This window comes from Ambystoma mexicanum, chromosome 7p (genome assembly GCF_040938575.1).
Source record: "Ambystoma mexicanum isolate Mex_15411 chromosome 7p, UKY_AmexF1_1, whole genome shotgun sequence".
In the NCBI taxonomy this organism is placed as follows: domain Eukaryota; kingdom Metazoa; phylum Chordata; class Amphibia; order Caudata; family Ambystomatidae; genus Ambystoma; species Ambystoma mexicanum.
Window position 1 is genome coordinate 894,010,045 of NC_090939.1, and position 14,723 is coordinate 894,024,767.

The 14,723-nt window shown below is 41.4% G+C and overlaps 1 protein-coding gene across 1 annotated transcript in view; it reads right to left on the reverse strand.

The window, feature by feature from the left end:
- CUL4A (cullin 4A) overlaps nt 1-14,723 on the reverse strand; it is a 2,221,838-nt gene that overhangs the window by 505,229 nt on the left and 1,701,886 nt on the right. The window contains exon 15 of the mRNA XM_069637151.1: nt 11,438-11,545. Coding sequence (XP_069493252.1) covers nt 11,438-11,545 — 108 coding nt within the window. The remainder of the gene's footprint in view (nt 1-11,437; nt 11,546-14,723) is intronic.

A 14,723-nucleotide genomic window follows, 5' to 3' on the forward strand; every position in this document is an offset into this window, starting at 1 on the left:
AAGCCCATATTGCTCTCAACAGGTCCTGTGAAGTGCCCATCGCCATCCAACCTAACTCTCACCTGCCTGTTCTGGTGCACGTGTATTATGTTTAGCAAGCCTTTGTCGATACCCCATTGCCTCAACTTTCCCTACAAAGTAACTATTCATTTTTTAAATTATATTTGTATATGGTTTATTCCAAGATTTTACAAACCTTTTATAAAAAAAGTAAGTTATTACATACATTTGAATAATTCTAACATTTGAAAACCTAAAAACACATACAAGTATAAATATAGGTTGCAATCACCTCCAGTTGCTTGTGCAAAACAGCAAATGTGGAGAGCGTGACACTTAAAATTGGACCTTCGAACATTGCGATCTACAAGTACATATTTAAAATAAATCATACAAATACTTTTTGTAAAACAAGACACCTCCAATTATAATACAGAAGGATCGGATATCGAGATCAAAAAAATGCACACGTATTTACAACGCATCTATGATTTCACTACAACAGTGCATAGTTAATACAAGCGGTAGAAAGAACAGATCAATTAGCACAGTGCTAGGTATTTGCAAATGCCGATAATTCATTGCTGTTTATTTACATTCAAAATGCATGCAAGCGAAAGGACTAGAGAAACATTTTCACCCCAAATACAACAGAGTGTCATGATCTCTGCTTCCAAAAGGTCAGGGTTTTCCCAACTCCCTTGGAAGCAGATCCATAACCCAGGTTCCGAGTGCCAACCAGTCCCAATTGGGACCTTTTGGACCCAGTCCTGGCGCCAGTGGCACCAGGCTCATAAATATGCCCAGTCCCAGCGCTGGAAGCGTCGGGCTCATAATGCTTGGGTGGACTTACCTTCAGCAGACCATGCTGCTTACTTGCCTGCCAGTTGAGCCTCTGATCCTCTTCTGTTTGGAACTACTTTTCCTGTTGGGTGGGGCTGGAGCCACTCCCTAGATTCAGAACACTGGAACTCTTCTGGAAGGCAGGAACTCTTTTCTTACCAGGAACTCTTTTCTTACTTAGGCGTGGCTGTGGAAGGAGACACCTAAGCACTACAGGAGGCTATTTAAACCACACCCGGTGGATGAATCTTGCTTTGCGTTATTCTGCAACCTCTGCAGCAGAACGCTCATCGTGTCTTCTGCATCCGGTCCTGGGCCTAAGGAAAAAGGCTTACCATCCTGAATCCAGTCTTCAGCAACACCTATAAAGACAAGAAAGAACAGGTTAGCATTCCGGCATCCTAAAGGCAAAGGCTTACCATCCTGAATCCAGTCTTCAGCAACACCTATAAAGACAAGAAAGAACAGGTTAGCATTCCGGCATCTAAAAGGCAAAGGCTTACCTACTCTTCGTGCGCTCCGGAGGTCTTCACACTGCATTCCGGCATCTGAAAGACAAAAGTTTACCAACTCTTCGCACGCTCCGGAGGCCTTCGGCGCTGCATCCCGCATCTGAAAGACAAAACAAGGTGCGTTTAAAGACATTGGGGAACTTTAATACTCACGTGCCATTACTCCTTTCCACATCTAATCCAGTGGGTATTCCGGCACCCTGCAGCCGCTCCGAACTCGTACCTGCAAAATAAAAAGACAGTTAGAGCGCATAGTGAAGCAGGCAACAAGCGCTTACTTATGTGCTTCCAGGCGCTTCTATTCATCACACGGGCTCCATCTTCAACTCACTTCAGCCCGTCATCCGCCATCGCCGGAACCCTGCAAAACAAGAGACATCATTACTAAAGACTTTAAAGACATTTGAATGACTCGAAACTTACCGTTCGTGCAGTAAACGACGGACAGCAGTCCTCTGAAGTCAAGAGGCCTGCGCTACCTATCCAGTGAAGAAACTGGTTACAGCACCCTGCCCCGAGGCAGATGGGAGAGCTCGGCATTCACTTACCTAAGGTGAGAGCGTTAACCTTTGGGGGTCTACAGGAGAGGAGAAGAGGAAAGAGATAGGGACACCCCAATAACCCCAGTTCATTAACCCCTTAACCCCATATTTTCTATCTGCAGACATCTTACTCTACACGTCAGGCATACAGTGCACAGAGGTCCAGCCCAAAGAGCCAACCGGGTGCTACACATCACCTTTGAAGATACGGTAGTCGCCCAGTCAAGACCGGCGCCTCTGCGAGAATCAGGTGAGCGTTACACAGAGTCAATGGAAATTCCTTGAAAAACTAAGTTTCACCTATTGCGTGTTTTCCAAAAGCTTGCATTCTTACAGATTCGAAGTAGGGTCACACAATAACAAAATGTTTCAAGTTGATCATGACACAAACAAAATCGACAAGTACTAGGTGGTTTCAAAACCCCTTTAGAATTCCAATATTTCATTCGGTCATCAGTGTGAAATTGATGGAGTTTAAATCTAAATGTACAAGTAACAAGTCTTTTCACAAGGAAAGCAAAGCAAATAAGAAGATCGTAGTGTTCACTTTTTAATGAAACAAGCATATTCCTTGTATGCATTATATTTACTGAGAGCCTCAATAGTGCATGCCCAATCATGACTATAACTTTTTTTTTTTTTTTTAATAGGACATTTTGTGAGATCCCGATTGTCAACATCTAGTTTGTTCAACATGATTTGCATTTTGGTACAAAACTGTTTTAGGGATGCAGGATGAGCATCTGGGATAGATAAACAGGGAATTTCAAGGTTGATTGGCCATTTTTTAGTAGTTGTTCAACGTTCTCCAATGGTAATTTGAAGAAAGTGAATTAAGTTCTAATTCATGTCTGTAAATGGAATTGGGCAATGAGTTGGCTAGACCCAGAGTTTGTTTCCAAACTTGACACAAGATTTTGTCCATGTCCACCAAACACATATCAAGACCATATAGTAGGACCCATTCGACCTTTAGGACATAGAAGTCTATTGCTGGCATAACAGAAAATGTACAGTATTTTTTTAAAGATCAATTTCATCTGTGAAATTAGTGGTCTTAGTTTTTGGTTAAGAGTTCTTCCACATCGTTATCAATGAAGTATCACAGAGATGATATCCTAAATACCGTAATTGTAATGTGTGTTCCATTGTTTTACCTTCCAAAGACCATTTCCAAGCGCTGACTTTTTTTCTACCAGCGTAGATGACAAACTTTGATTTACTAGCATTTGGATGAAGATCACATTTGTGAGCATAGGTTGAAAAGATTTGAATTTTGTTCTGCAGTCCATAAGGCGTTTTATCGAAGAAAATTAAGTCATCTGCGAATATGTCATCCAATGGAAGCGTAATTTCCCTAGTCTAACCCAAAAGATGTTATCGTGTTGCCAGATATCGTTGAGATAACTCAAGTAAAGATTGAAAAGTGTTGAAGCCAAGTTGCAACCTTGTTTTACTCCTGTGAATGAAGGGATAGCATTGGTTAGTGTGCCATCTTCGTTAATTCGTACCCTATAGCAAGTGTTATGATGTAGCATAGAAATGCTGAGAATGATATGTGTTGGAATGCCAAACTTTACCATTTTGTCCCAAAGATAATTACGAATGACACAGTCAAAGGCTGAAGTCATATCGAGGGATGCCATGCACACTGCACCAGAGCCTGATTTCTTAGTTGACTCAAGGATATTTGATAAGATAGTGGCATTAAGAGCTGTACCCATATTTTTCCAAAATCATATCTGGAATCGCGAGGTGGTGTCATGGTTTTGACTATATCTTTTACGGTCATTAAGGATCAAAATAGAGAATACTTTTGAAGAAGCATCCATCAGGGCAATTGGCCTGTAGTTAGAAGGATTTCATGGATTACCCTTTTTAAAGATGGGTATAATTATTGAAAGAAGCCAAGATTCTGGAATTTGCTTGGATTTAAAATAAGTTCATATTTAACTTTTAGAATAGAGGCCCAAAAATAGAAATCAGATTTAAGCATGCAGGTTGGGATCCCAAAATAGCCCACTGGACATCCTCCAGGGACCATTTACAGTCCCCTATTATTGAGGTGTCAACATTTAGATTTTGAACTTCATTATAGGGAAGTGGAATTTGATACGTTTCAGTAAGATGTTTTTCCCAAACCTCTGGCAGATTAGAGGAATTCATTGTCCCAGATGGTGAGTTTGTCACATTCCTCATAAGAGTCCAAATAGATTTGGTATTCTGCTTGCACAAGTGTTGAATCATTTTTTGATTATCAGCAATGTGTAACATGAATTTGATTTGTTTGATATTATTCTTGTAAGTCTGATTGATCTGTTTTTTGGAGCTTGTATATTGTGCAGTAGTTAGTGCCAAAGCGATAAGACCGCTCAGATCTTTGTTTTTCTTGTGTTTTAAATTTGTAACAACTGTGTTATATGTATGAACATGCCGTTGATCATTTGTCGTATGATTTTTATCAATATTGCTGTGCATAAATTTGGTAATAACATTATTGTGTTCCTCCGCTTGTTGGATCCCCTTCCCTCAGTTTCTTTTCTAACCATAGATGTAAACTGTCGCCATAGTTTTGTATTCCAACGAAGAGACAGGGCAGGCCGCTCAAATTCTAGAAGCATAAGGACAGGTACAATTTCATGTGTGTTAAATTCTAAATTCAGATTAATGATCATGTGGTCACCTAGACCAGGGTTACTCGTCACAGGATAACAACTGAATACATTTGTTGATACACAAAAGTAATCTATATATGAATTAGAGCCTCTCTTCCAAGTAAAATTAATTTGTTACCCATCTCTGCAATTTGTATATCCCAGTACAAGAGATCCGTCACTCATATTTTCCCTCTAAGCATAGAGGTGGATTCACAATTCTTCACTGTTTTAGGGTGCTTATCATTTTGCGATTTAATGCAGGTAGAGTAGAAATCGCCACCTATGACCACCTCATAATGGGGATTACGTAGAAAAGCAACTTCTAAGATCCTATCTAGATTTCTAAAAAACATGTCTAGAGACCTCTTTGCTGGATTACAATATAAATATATAATCAGAAAGGAGATGTGTACTTCCCCTGTGTGGTCAGTTCTATGGCCAACAGATCTTCAGAAGATGAAATCATCTTGGAATTGGCTGTCATGTTATTATCAACAAGAACTGGTAAACCTCCAAATTGTCTGCCCAAAGGACCCGAGTTGGCTGATGCAGTATAAGCCATTTAACCATTCAAATGGAAGTTCTTGAATCTGAATTATTGTCAGTTTGTTACACTTTGGGAGTGAATTAAACTAGTAATACAAGTTCTCATTTCCACATGAATTCCAAGATTTGAATCTTATAACTTTAGGGCTACGATTGGATATTGGCATGTTAGATTGACAACATTTTTTGCATTAAAGGTTCTAGCCAGGACCAATCCTTAACTACATTAGCCAAGGAAGAGAACTGGGTCATCATTTCAACATTCAGCGGATTTGAGTTGTCATTGTTAGGCGTTACACCTTTGCCAGCCTTGATTACATCACATTCTCATCTGTTGTCATGATGCCTACCCCCAGGCATCCGGACCAAGTCCATCAGCCCCGGGAGCAGGCATCTAGACATTTAGTACAACCTCAGCAGCCCCGGCTAGGGGCTATCTGGGTTCAGTCCTGGCGCCTTAGGCGCCAGGCTCATAGTAGGAATCATTCCTGGCGCCTAAGGTACCAGGCTCATAGTCATTACTTACCTCAGGCAGACCATGCTGCAAATGACTAATCCAACATGAAGCCTGAAAGGGACTATTTTTCTACAGGGACTATTTTTTTTACTTGGGTGTGGTTCTAGGGACTTCTTACCTGGGACTACTTTTGAGGCTATTTAAACCACACCCGACCAGCAACACACGCTTCGCGTTATTCTGCATCCAGCAGTGTAACACTCACCGTGCCTGCAGCCTGCATCCAGTCTTCTGTCACGCCCGCCTCGAATCCGGAGCTCCTAAAACAAAGAGGAAAGAAAGGGACAAGGTTAGAAAACTAACTTATTTCTATTCCACACCTGATTCTGGATCCATCTCGTCTCCGGACCGGTAAAGAACATAATTTCTGCACACGCTGCACCTCCAGCTGCAGCGCCGCGCCATACTCACCAGTCTTCACAGCATCCTTCGGGTCGGCGCTGCCTCCATCATTTCTTCGCTGAACTTCGGCACCTAGGAGACAAAAGAAAACCACAAGGTGAGCCGAGGGAACCAACAAATATAATTCTTACCACCATAGACTTACCTGATTTACCACCGGAGGCATCCTTTTGTGACTCTCCATATTTTCACATGCCGCATCTGTAAAGAGAGACAAAAAACACGTTTTCCTCGTGCAACATTTACCGGACAGCGCCGGGTAATACAGACTCTTACCTGAGCGCCACCAGCTGCCACAAGAGCATCTTTTCACGAGCCAGCTGCAAGACAAGAAAGGAAGGGAGGAACAAGAGTGAACATCGGACATATTGAACTCTATGAACTTAATACTTACTGGTCCTCACCAGGAACCTCAGAGTCAATACTCTCCGGAAAGCTCCCGAGCCTTCAAACCAGTGAAGTAACTGGAATCGACGCACCCCTGCAAATCCACGCAGGATGGAGAGCTAATCTTTCAAGAATATAAGGTGATATTGCTGTGAGGGCATTTCGGAGGTGATTAGTTGGGGAGGACTGTGGGGGTGCCATCACTTGAATCCACAAGTGGCTAAATCCATCTCTCCACTTGCAGGAGAATATTTCTACGGGTTAAGCAGACAAGATTAGGAGGGCAGATCCAGTCAGTCATCGCTGCACTATGCATCACGTGGGTGGAGACCGCAGCTGTCCGGGTCCGACCGACGCCCCTGTGGGAGCCAGGTGAGCGTAACATCTGTCTCTATAAACAAGTGAGCTTCTTCCTTGGATTTAAAGAATTCAAGAGGGAGTCCCAAATGTGTGAGATCTGCCCTGTGTTCCCAGATTAGTTTCACAATGATGGAGCAGTGACAAATCATACGATTGTTGTTTCTAATCGATAAAGTCACCCAGTCGATATCGTCAGTTTAAGATTCTTAAAGAGGGAATGTGATTGAAAGAGTGAAGAATGAATGATAGATTTATTCTAGTTGTACCATAAATGTGTGGATCGCTCACCGATCCAAGAAGATTTGAGGTCTGGGGAGTGATATCAGAGGGTCCTTTAACGTTTGCTGCGCTGGTTTCCAAACTAATCTGGTCCTTATTTGAGCTACCACTTTTGAGTCTATTGCAAGTGGGCTGGAACTTGCCTTAGCAATTGAACTATTTTCAATTTAAGGGGGTTCATTTGACTGGGGTAAGAGGTCAATTGCAGCAGTGGACTTTGTATTACTTTTTCCTGGCGATATTTCAGAGAGTAGAGAGCCACAACTTTTTTTTTTTTTTACCTATGACAGGGAAGAAGTTAGACAGTTGTGTTTGTCTAATGCTTCTGGTCTTATTCAAGAGAAGTAAAGGAACCTGAACTGAGTCGATTGATTTGAAACTATTCAAATCCTCTAGGGCTTGTGCTATAGCAGCAGTAGAATTGTTTGTGTAGAGTCTTCTTTTTTTAACTTGTGTAAAGGTTCGATTTTAGACCTTTGAGGAGAGCCATGGGTTTGGTGGAAGTTGTGCTAGTGTCGATGTCTTGGGCGATTTCTGATCTGGGGTCTTGTCAGATTTTTCTATCAAGTCTGTCAATGCTGAGGGACTATTCAGATCCTCACATCCTGGTTCTATCGCTGCACATTAAATTTGAGAAGACAAGTAGCAATGGCTGTGTTTTAAGCAGTTAAACACCTACAGGGCTTTTATGCGAGTCTCGACTTCAATAATTGTTGCTAATTTACTGTTGGCATTTTGCATTAGGTCTTTAGTGTCAACAACAACAGTATCATCACACACTTGGTTGGATTGACCAATTGCAGTCGCACATGACATGTTTTTAGAAGCAGACATGGAGTTTACGTCTTTAGTTTGCGTGGACTTATTGCAACTATCTACATCAACTATTTGACATGTGCGAGAAACAGACTGTACCTGTTTAATATCAGGATTCGCTGTGTATTTAGACAGCATAAAAGGTTTCTTGAGCAAAGATAAAGCCTTCCAGCTTATTCATCTTTTGAAAAGAATAACTGACAAAGAAATCTTAATATCACAGATCTCATAATGGGTAGCCTCGTGACCTTTGTCTAGAAGATTCAAAACACGAGTCCACTGGAAATTAATACATGTTCGGGGTGTTAGGATCTTGAAATAGGTTGATGCTTGAAACACCTCTGGGATGTAATATAAACTCCTTATTGGAGATTTGTTGGTGCTCCTCATGGTCAAGAGCTAGCACTTTCGAATCATGTATTACGTTGCTTGACGAAGGAGATGGAGAAGTAGCCATAGGTATATGAGAATCCTTTGTGATAGAATCAACAGGTGACAAAGGGTTGACCAATAAATTAGAGTCAGGATTTGTGTTATTGTATAGACAAATTTCATTTATAGAACTTGGGAGAAAAAGTGACGGTGTGGAGGGGCCAAGTGAGAGTCTGTCCCGTTTACCCAACTCTGCCATGATGCCAGGAGCAAGCATGGAACCGTCAGAAACGGAATTATTGAAACATTCAACAGAGTTAGACATCAGGTAAGTGGTAGAGGGTTTACCAAGCAATTTAATTTGCCCCTGATATGTTGATGTATCCAGGTAATACACCTCATGTAAAGAATAGGATAATGACTCACACTTGATGATGGACTTCAGCACGAACGTGAGTTGGGGGAAAGTCTTGACAGATTTGAGATGGAATACTGCCACCAATTTGTTTATTAGGCTGAGGTGAACCATTGGGGAGCATATGGAGTGATTCTTTTTGAAAAGTTGTTCAGTTGCTGATATTTCGCTGAGGGAGCCCAGTGAAGGAGAGGAATTATTCCTGACTGTAGAGTTTGTTACTGATGTCTCAGAGAGGCATCTTCCACTTCTAAGCCCCCCCAAACATCATAATTGTACACCCCAACAGTGTAAACTTTTTTTATTGTTTATTTTCTGTGAGTTATAAGTTTAAAGAGACTTCTAGGCAAAGCACTGTATATAGTTGCTGTAATATGGAAATATGGGTTTTGGAACAATTTTGTTTTCGAAATGGATACGTGTTCGTGAGAAACAAGGCAGCCCTGCAAAGTGGCTTTTTCTGACCATAGTTGCAACAAGCCCAAACAGAAAGACAGCAGCTAGTGACCCCCACAATAGTTAAGGTTGAATACAGTAGCTCTGTCAAGTAATGGTATTGTATCCAATACCATCAATTTATACTGCTTAACCAAATTGGAAATGATAAAGATTGCACATATAATCCATGCATATTGCGGCAGTAAAAAGCCAGGTAGATCAAAAGAGAAGAGTATTAGTACGAGAGTTCTAGACTACTTCGCAACCATTGGCAGGTAACTGCAATACCCACAACATGCAGCGAGAGCCAAAGAACTCGGTTTGCTAAGTATCGAGACGTAACCACAGATAGCAATTTGCACACTGAAGCGTGGTGTTAATATACAGCAGAACGCCTTCACTTCCAAGTGCCCCTTTGGACAGTTACAAAATGATTCATGCATTTTACAAAGAAAAAGAACGCAGCAATTACAAATACTCCTTTATACACAAAACTCAAAGCACTCCAGCGATACTCACAAAGGGCAGCAAAAATGAATGTGATCAATGGGGAGGACAACTACTCATGGCAAGACACTTATACACCAGAAAACTACTGTATCTAAGTTCTTACCGCAGTATGAGATGGCAGATCAGCACCATCGAACAGAAAATCATTGCACTAGCAAGATTTCAAGTAAGAAACTAGAAGAGCCCACAGAACCAACCCACCCAGCCACCACAGCCGAACAACCAAACAGGCACTTCCTGGGAACTTCTCGGCTGTGGTGCGGGACCAGTGGCTGGGGCTTCACCCTAAATGGTGAGAAATACAAAATAAAGGTGAATTAGTCACCGTAGATGTACATTTATATATTCAGCAAGTCCAGGTTAGTTTGAGTTGCCGTATTTTGAAATAAACACACCGTAGGAGCAAATCAGTCCACGTGGAGAGTGCTAGGTCAGCGAGGACAGCTCCAGGCCAAACAGGCACTTCCTGGGCACTTCTCGGTGCCCAGCTCTATTAATTCCATAGAAGGCCCTGCTAAAATCTATTAAACCCAAGTATAGAGCAGGGCTGTTGCCTATTTTAGCACACGTGGTTAATGCCTCCAGGATCAGTATGTTGTGTATGGTAGAGCAGTGCTTCCTAAACCCTGTCTGGCAGACACCTAACAAGTGTCACTAATTGCCCATCCGCATAGTTCTTTCAATAAGAGAATAGCAAATACCTTACTGGTCACGCCCAACAAGGCAAGGAGTCTACAGTTGTTCGGATTTCCTCTCCCTCCTGCCTTGTTGACTGGAATCAGCAAAGATGTCTGCCAGGATTTCGGTATCTTATTATTTGCTGTTATACTTTGGAAATAGCCATACAATCTAAGTCCATGCAGCAGGGTTTTCTTTGAAACAATGTTAGTCAGCCCGTCCGGGCATGCTGCACCTGAACATTTTAAACCTCTTATAATAGTTTCTATATCATTGATGTCCTACTTAAGTCACATCAAGTAGAGGTTTGTATATCGGGCCTTTTCTTTTTTGTTAATTTCACCTCAATAAAACTGCCCAAATTTCAGGGTTTATTTCTCCCTATTGTTTGTGTTGAATTCCGCCCTTCTTAAATGCAAAAAAAAGGTGTTTCCTCCTACTGACCTCTTGCATGAAACTGTCCTTTTATTCCTGGTTTCCTCTTACGCCCTATTGAAGATTTACATTTTAAGTTAATGATGCCTCTTCATGAGTTATGTATAACTCAATGACAGCATTAAAGGTGAAATGGCCTGGTGTTGAAGATGGGTGTTCAATTTAATGGGGGGGGGGGGGTGGGGGGGAGACTGAAATATTTTTCTATCTATCAAAACTTTCGCTGGCCGAAAAAGCCATAAATGTTCTTAAAAACAACAAATACAATTTGATATCAAAGCATTAACAGTTGGGCGGGGCCCCCACGACCCCTTCAGCACGGAAAATAAATGTTGGAGACTGTGGTGTCAATTTTTCTATGACATTGATTCATTAGGATTGGTGAATAATACAACGGTTGGTAAGATAGGGTAGTAAATAAAAATGGCCAGAGACTAGAGTATGTGAAAAATTCTACATGAAATATAAAAAATTTGTCTTTTTGAAACTTGCGTAGAGATTGCCCATGATGAGGAAAGAGAGTCAACTAAGGTGTAGCCTGATATTTATGGCCATTTAGAACCTTTTGACATCAACATTTCATAAATTGCTCTGAAATTTTCAACATGGCATGTTTCATTGAAATATTTGTATCTAAAGTTCATCTCAGGATTAATTAAACAAAATTATAAACCAATTATTCTTTTTAACGAATAAACGCTAGCACAATGCAAAAAGTAAACGCTCACCTCTGGCGTCAAGTGGATTTCCATGGGAGTGTAGGTTGGCCAATATCCCATCGTAAGTATATTTACTGTAAGCTCTATATTCCCTGGATCACTTTGATTCTGCACAAACTAAGACAACAAAAACATGGTGTTAAAATATTGCCCGGTATTAATTGTACATATGCTAGGATTCCAAGTAGTGTCTTTACAGTCTTATAAATGTAGTTTGTTTCAGAGATCATAATTCACGAATTATATATTGCCGTTTGCCGAAACAAATGAATGCTCTAACTCATTTCAGGCTTAAGCATGGCTAAGTTCATAAGGAGCAGATCACAAAAGAAATGGTTAAAAAAAAAGTACATTGTCCGTGTGTAATCCGTTATTATTTCACTATCCCCTTGTCTAAGAAAGAAAATGGATTTAAAGTATATTGTATATTTACATCTTAAACACTTATGCATGCTTTCTTCAATAACTTAATGTTTAGCTTAAAACGTAGTATGATAAAGTAGCATGCAACAGTCCACCTTTAGTAGCCTAGCCAAAGAGGCCATGGGCACCAGGAGGATCCGCCACTCAGTTAGGAGATTCCTGTGTGTAGTATACAGGGGATTTCCCAGAGTTTCTCCACACTTCCCAGAATGACATGCCCATATATATGCCAAGTAATATTTAACACTCAGCCAAAGAATATAAGAAAGGAAGGGAGCCTTTTATCCCCCACACCAACCTACTCCCATATAGCACAACACAATATAGAAGGGCCACACCATCAGATTTCCAAGTTCTAAAGGGGGATGTTACATAGTATTAGAAAACATTTTCTTTTTGCACCTTTCACTACATAGATTTCTGTGAGACCCCATTCTGTTTGCTCGTTTTGACCGCGGTTCTGACTTTTTGAAGGCAAGTAAAGCCTGTTTCCATTGCCATGTCTGGGTAAACTGACTAGTCCCCAACACTGTCCGTATTGCGAGGCTATGCCTGTATGAATTCTTATTTTAAAAATTGCGGACATCACTTTACAGTGAAGTGCAGATAGGATTTTTTTTTTTAATTTGCATTTAATCAATAAAAGATTTTTACAACAAAAAAAAGGAAATGTTTTGTGTTTTTCTTTCAACTGTTTCTGATGAGCAAACTTAAAACACCGCTTTCACTTTCTTTCAATTAAATTCATTTGGTGTTCCATAGCCCCACTATTTTTTGTCCAACTAATCATTGTCCATCTAGAGATGTAGGGGTGGACACCAAATTCGCAAGTATCAGAGCAATGTCTAGGAGTTTGGCTGCGGACCTCGCCCATCGAGCTGAGTCTCCCGCAATGAGCCGAAACCAGCCCGACTCCTCATTTAAGGCCGATGGGTAGGATAATAACGGTGTTAAGTATGTCTCTCGTTCAGTATCCAATGCAGGGCAAGATGTCAAGAGATGCCTCACTGTTTCGACCTGGTCAATGTTCTTGCACAGACGACATGATGCTGTAGCTGATTCCGATCTGATGGCCAGAATTTCTCTTGTATGTAGAGTATTTAGGCTGGCTCTCATGAAAGTTCTTCTCAGATTTTTTTCTGGGAATTTTCACAGTATTTCAATGGAGTGTTAAGTTTGTTCAGACCTGGCGGAAGATCTTTCAGAAGTTTATATGAAAGAATTTTGTCATTTGTCAATATCCAATCTTGCTGCAGCAATTTATTTTTCACTCTCCCGGGGTTTGAGACCAACAGATCTTCCATACAGGCTATTTCTTCCAGTTTTTTCTTCCGTTTATTAGCCCAATTAGTTAGGGGTTTACACCCTCCTTTCTGGATTTCCTCTGCTACCACTTTGAAAATGGGGAGACCATCTGGCATAAGTGTTTTTCTGAATAGTTGTAGCGCCCCCTGTTCCACTGTAGATAGAAGCGACCCGAGACGGAGGTCCCTTCGAATCGCCACCATTGGGACGGACTTTGGAAGGCCAAGCGCCGACTTCCACACGAAACCTTCTAATTTTTGCCATATTTCTTCTGGAAGAGTTAGGTTTGCGCTCATTCCGTAGGTCACGGCAGGAACTATCTTGGCCTTGTAGAAGCGAAGAGCAGGTGTCCAGGAAAACTTCCCGAATTTTTTGTCAACAGCTTTTAGTTGGGCTGTCAGATGTCTAGCTTTGTCCCATAGGGCTCTTGTGGTAGAATTGTCGTTCGGGGAGTTATCTATCCATACCCCAAGATATTTATAGTTTTTCACCACTTCCAATTTGTTGTCTTCCAGGAACTAATCCGGTGTCACTTTTGGGTCCCGTGATGCTTTAGTGAAGAGTAGGATTTTGGTTTTCCGAGTATTGATTTCAAGGTTATTTTCTTTCATGTACACAGCGAGGTTTACTAGTTGTCGTTGCAGACCAATTTTTGTCTGATCCATCAGGATCAGATCGTCAGCATACCATAACCTGGAAACTTTTGACACTCCCACTCTTGGTGGAAATGAGCGGATTTTATCCTCAGTATACTGAAAATCTCCTATAAAGGCGATAAACAGTGCTGGTGCCAGGGGGCAGCCCTGCTTTACTCCACGTTCTGTTAGGATTTTGTCGGACAGGAGGCCTTGCTGACTCAGACGAACACACACAGATGTGTGGGTATGTAATGCCATGATTGGATCTAGTAATGGGGCGGACATTCCCAAGATCTTAATTTTTCCCAGAGTTTCTCGCGATCCACCATGTCAAACTTAGATAAATCAACCATTGCTAGGTGGGTTTTAGGGGCGCCAGATTTTACCCTTGCTTTGATGATGTTTAGTATTAGATTTATTGCTGTCCCAGCGCCCTTTAGAAAACCCGTCTGAAAGATGTCAACTGCGGGTGAGGCGCTTGTCCACATCTGGAGATGTGATAGCATGGTCGCGAACATTTTTCCCACAATGTCCAACAGTGCTATTGGTCTGTAGTTAGTCGGGTTTTCTCTAGCCCCTTTTTTGAAGATTGGGACCAGTATAGCTTCTGTCCAGGACGTCGGGATCTGTCTGGCTTTATAGCAGAGTCTGAAGATTTCCCCAATAACAGCGGCCCATTCTGTTTTTTGATGTCGATGTTAGTTCGCCCGTCAGGGCCAGGGGCTCTTGAAGTTTTCAGGTGAGTTATTATTCTTAAGATCTCGTCTACATCTGTTAGTGGAATCCAACTATTGTTACAGTTCTGGACTTTAAGTACAGATGAGTGTGAATGTTGAAAAAGGGTCCCAAAAAAGGACACCCAGTTTTGTTCTGAGACCGCATTTATAATAGGGGTGGCCTTTGCCCAAGTGGTGGTTTTTAGTAGATTC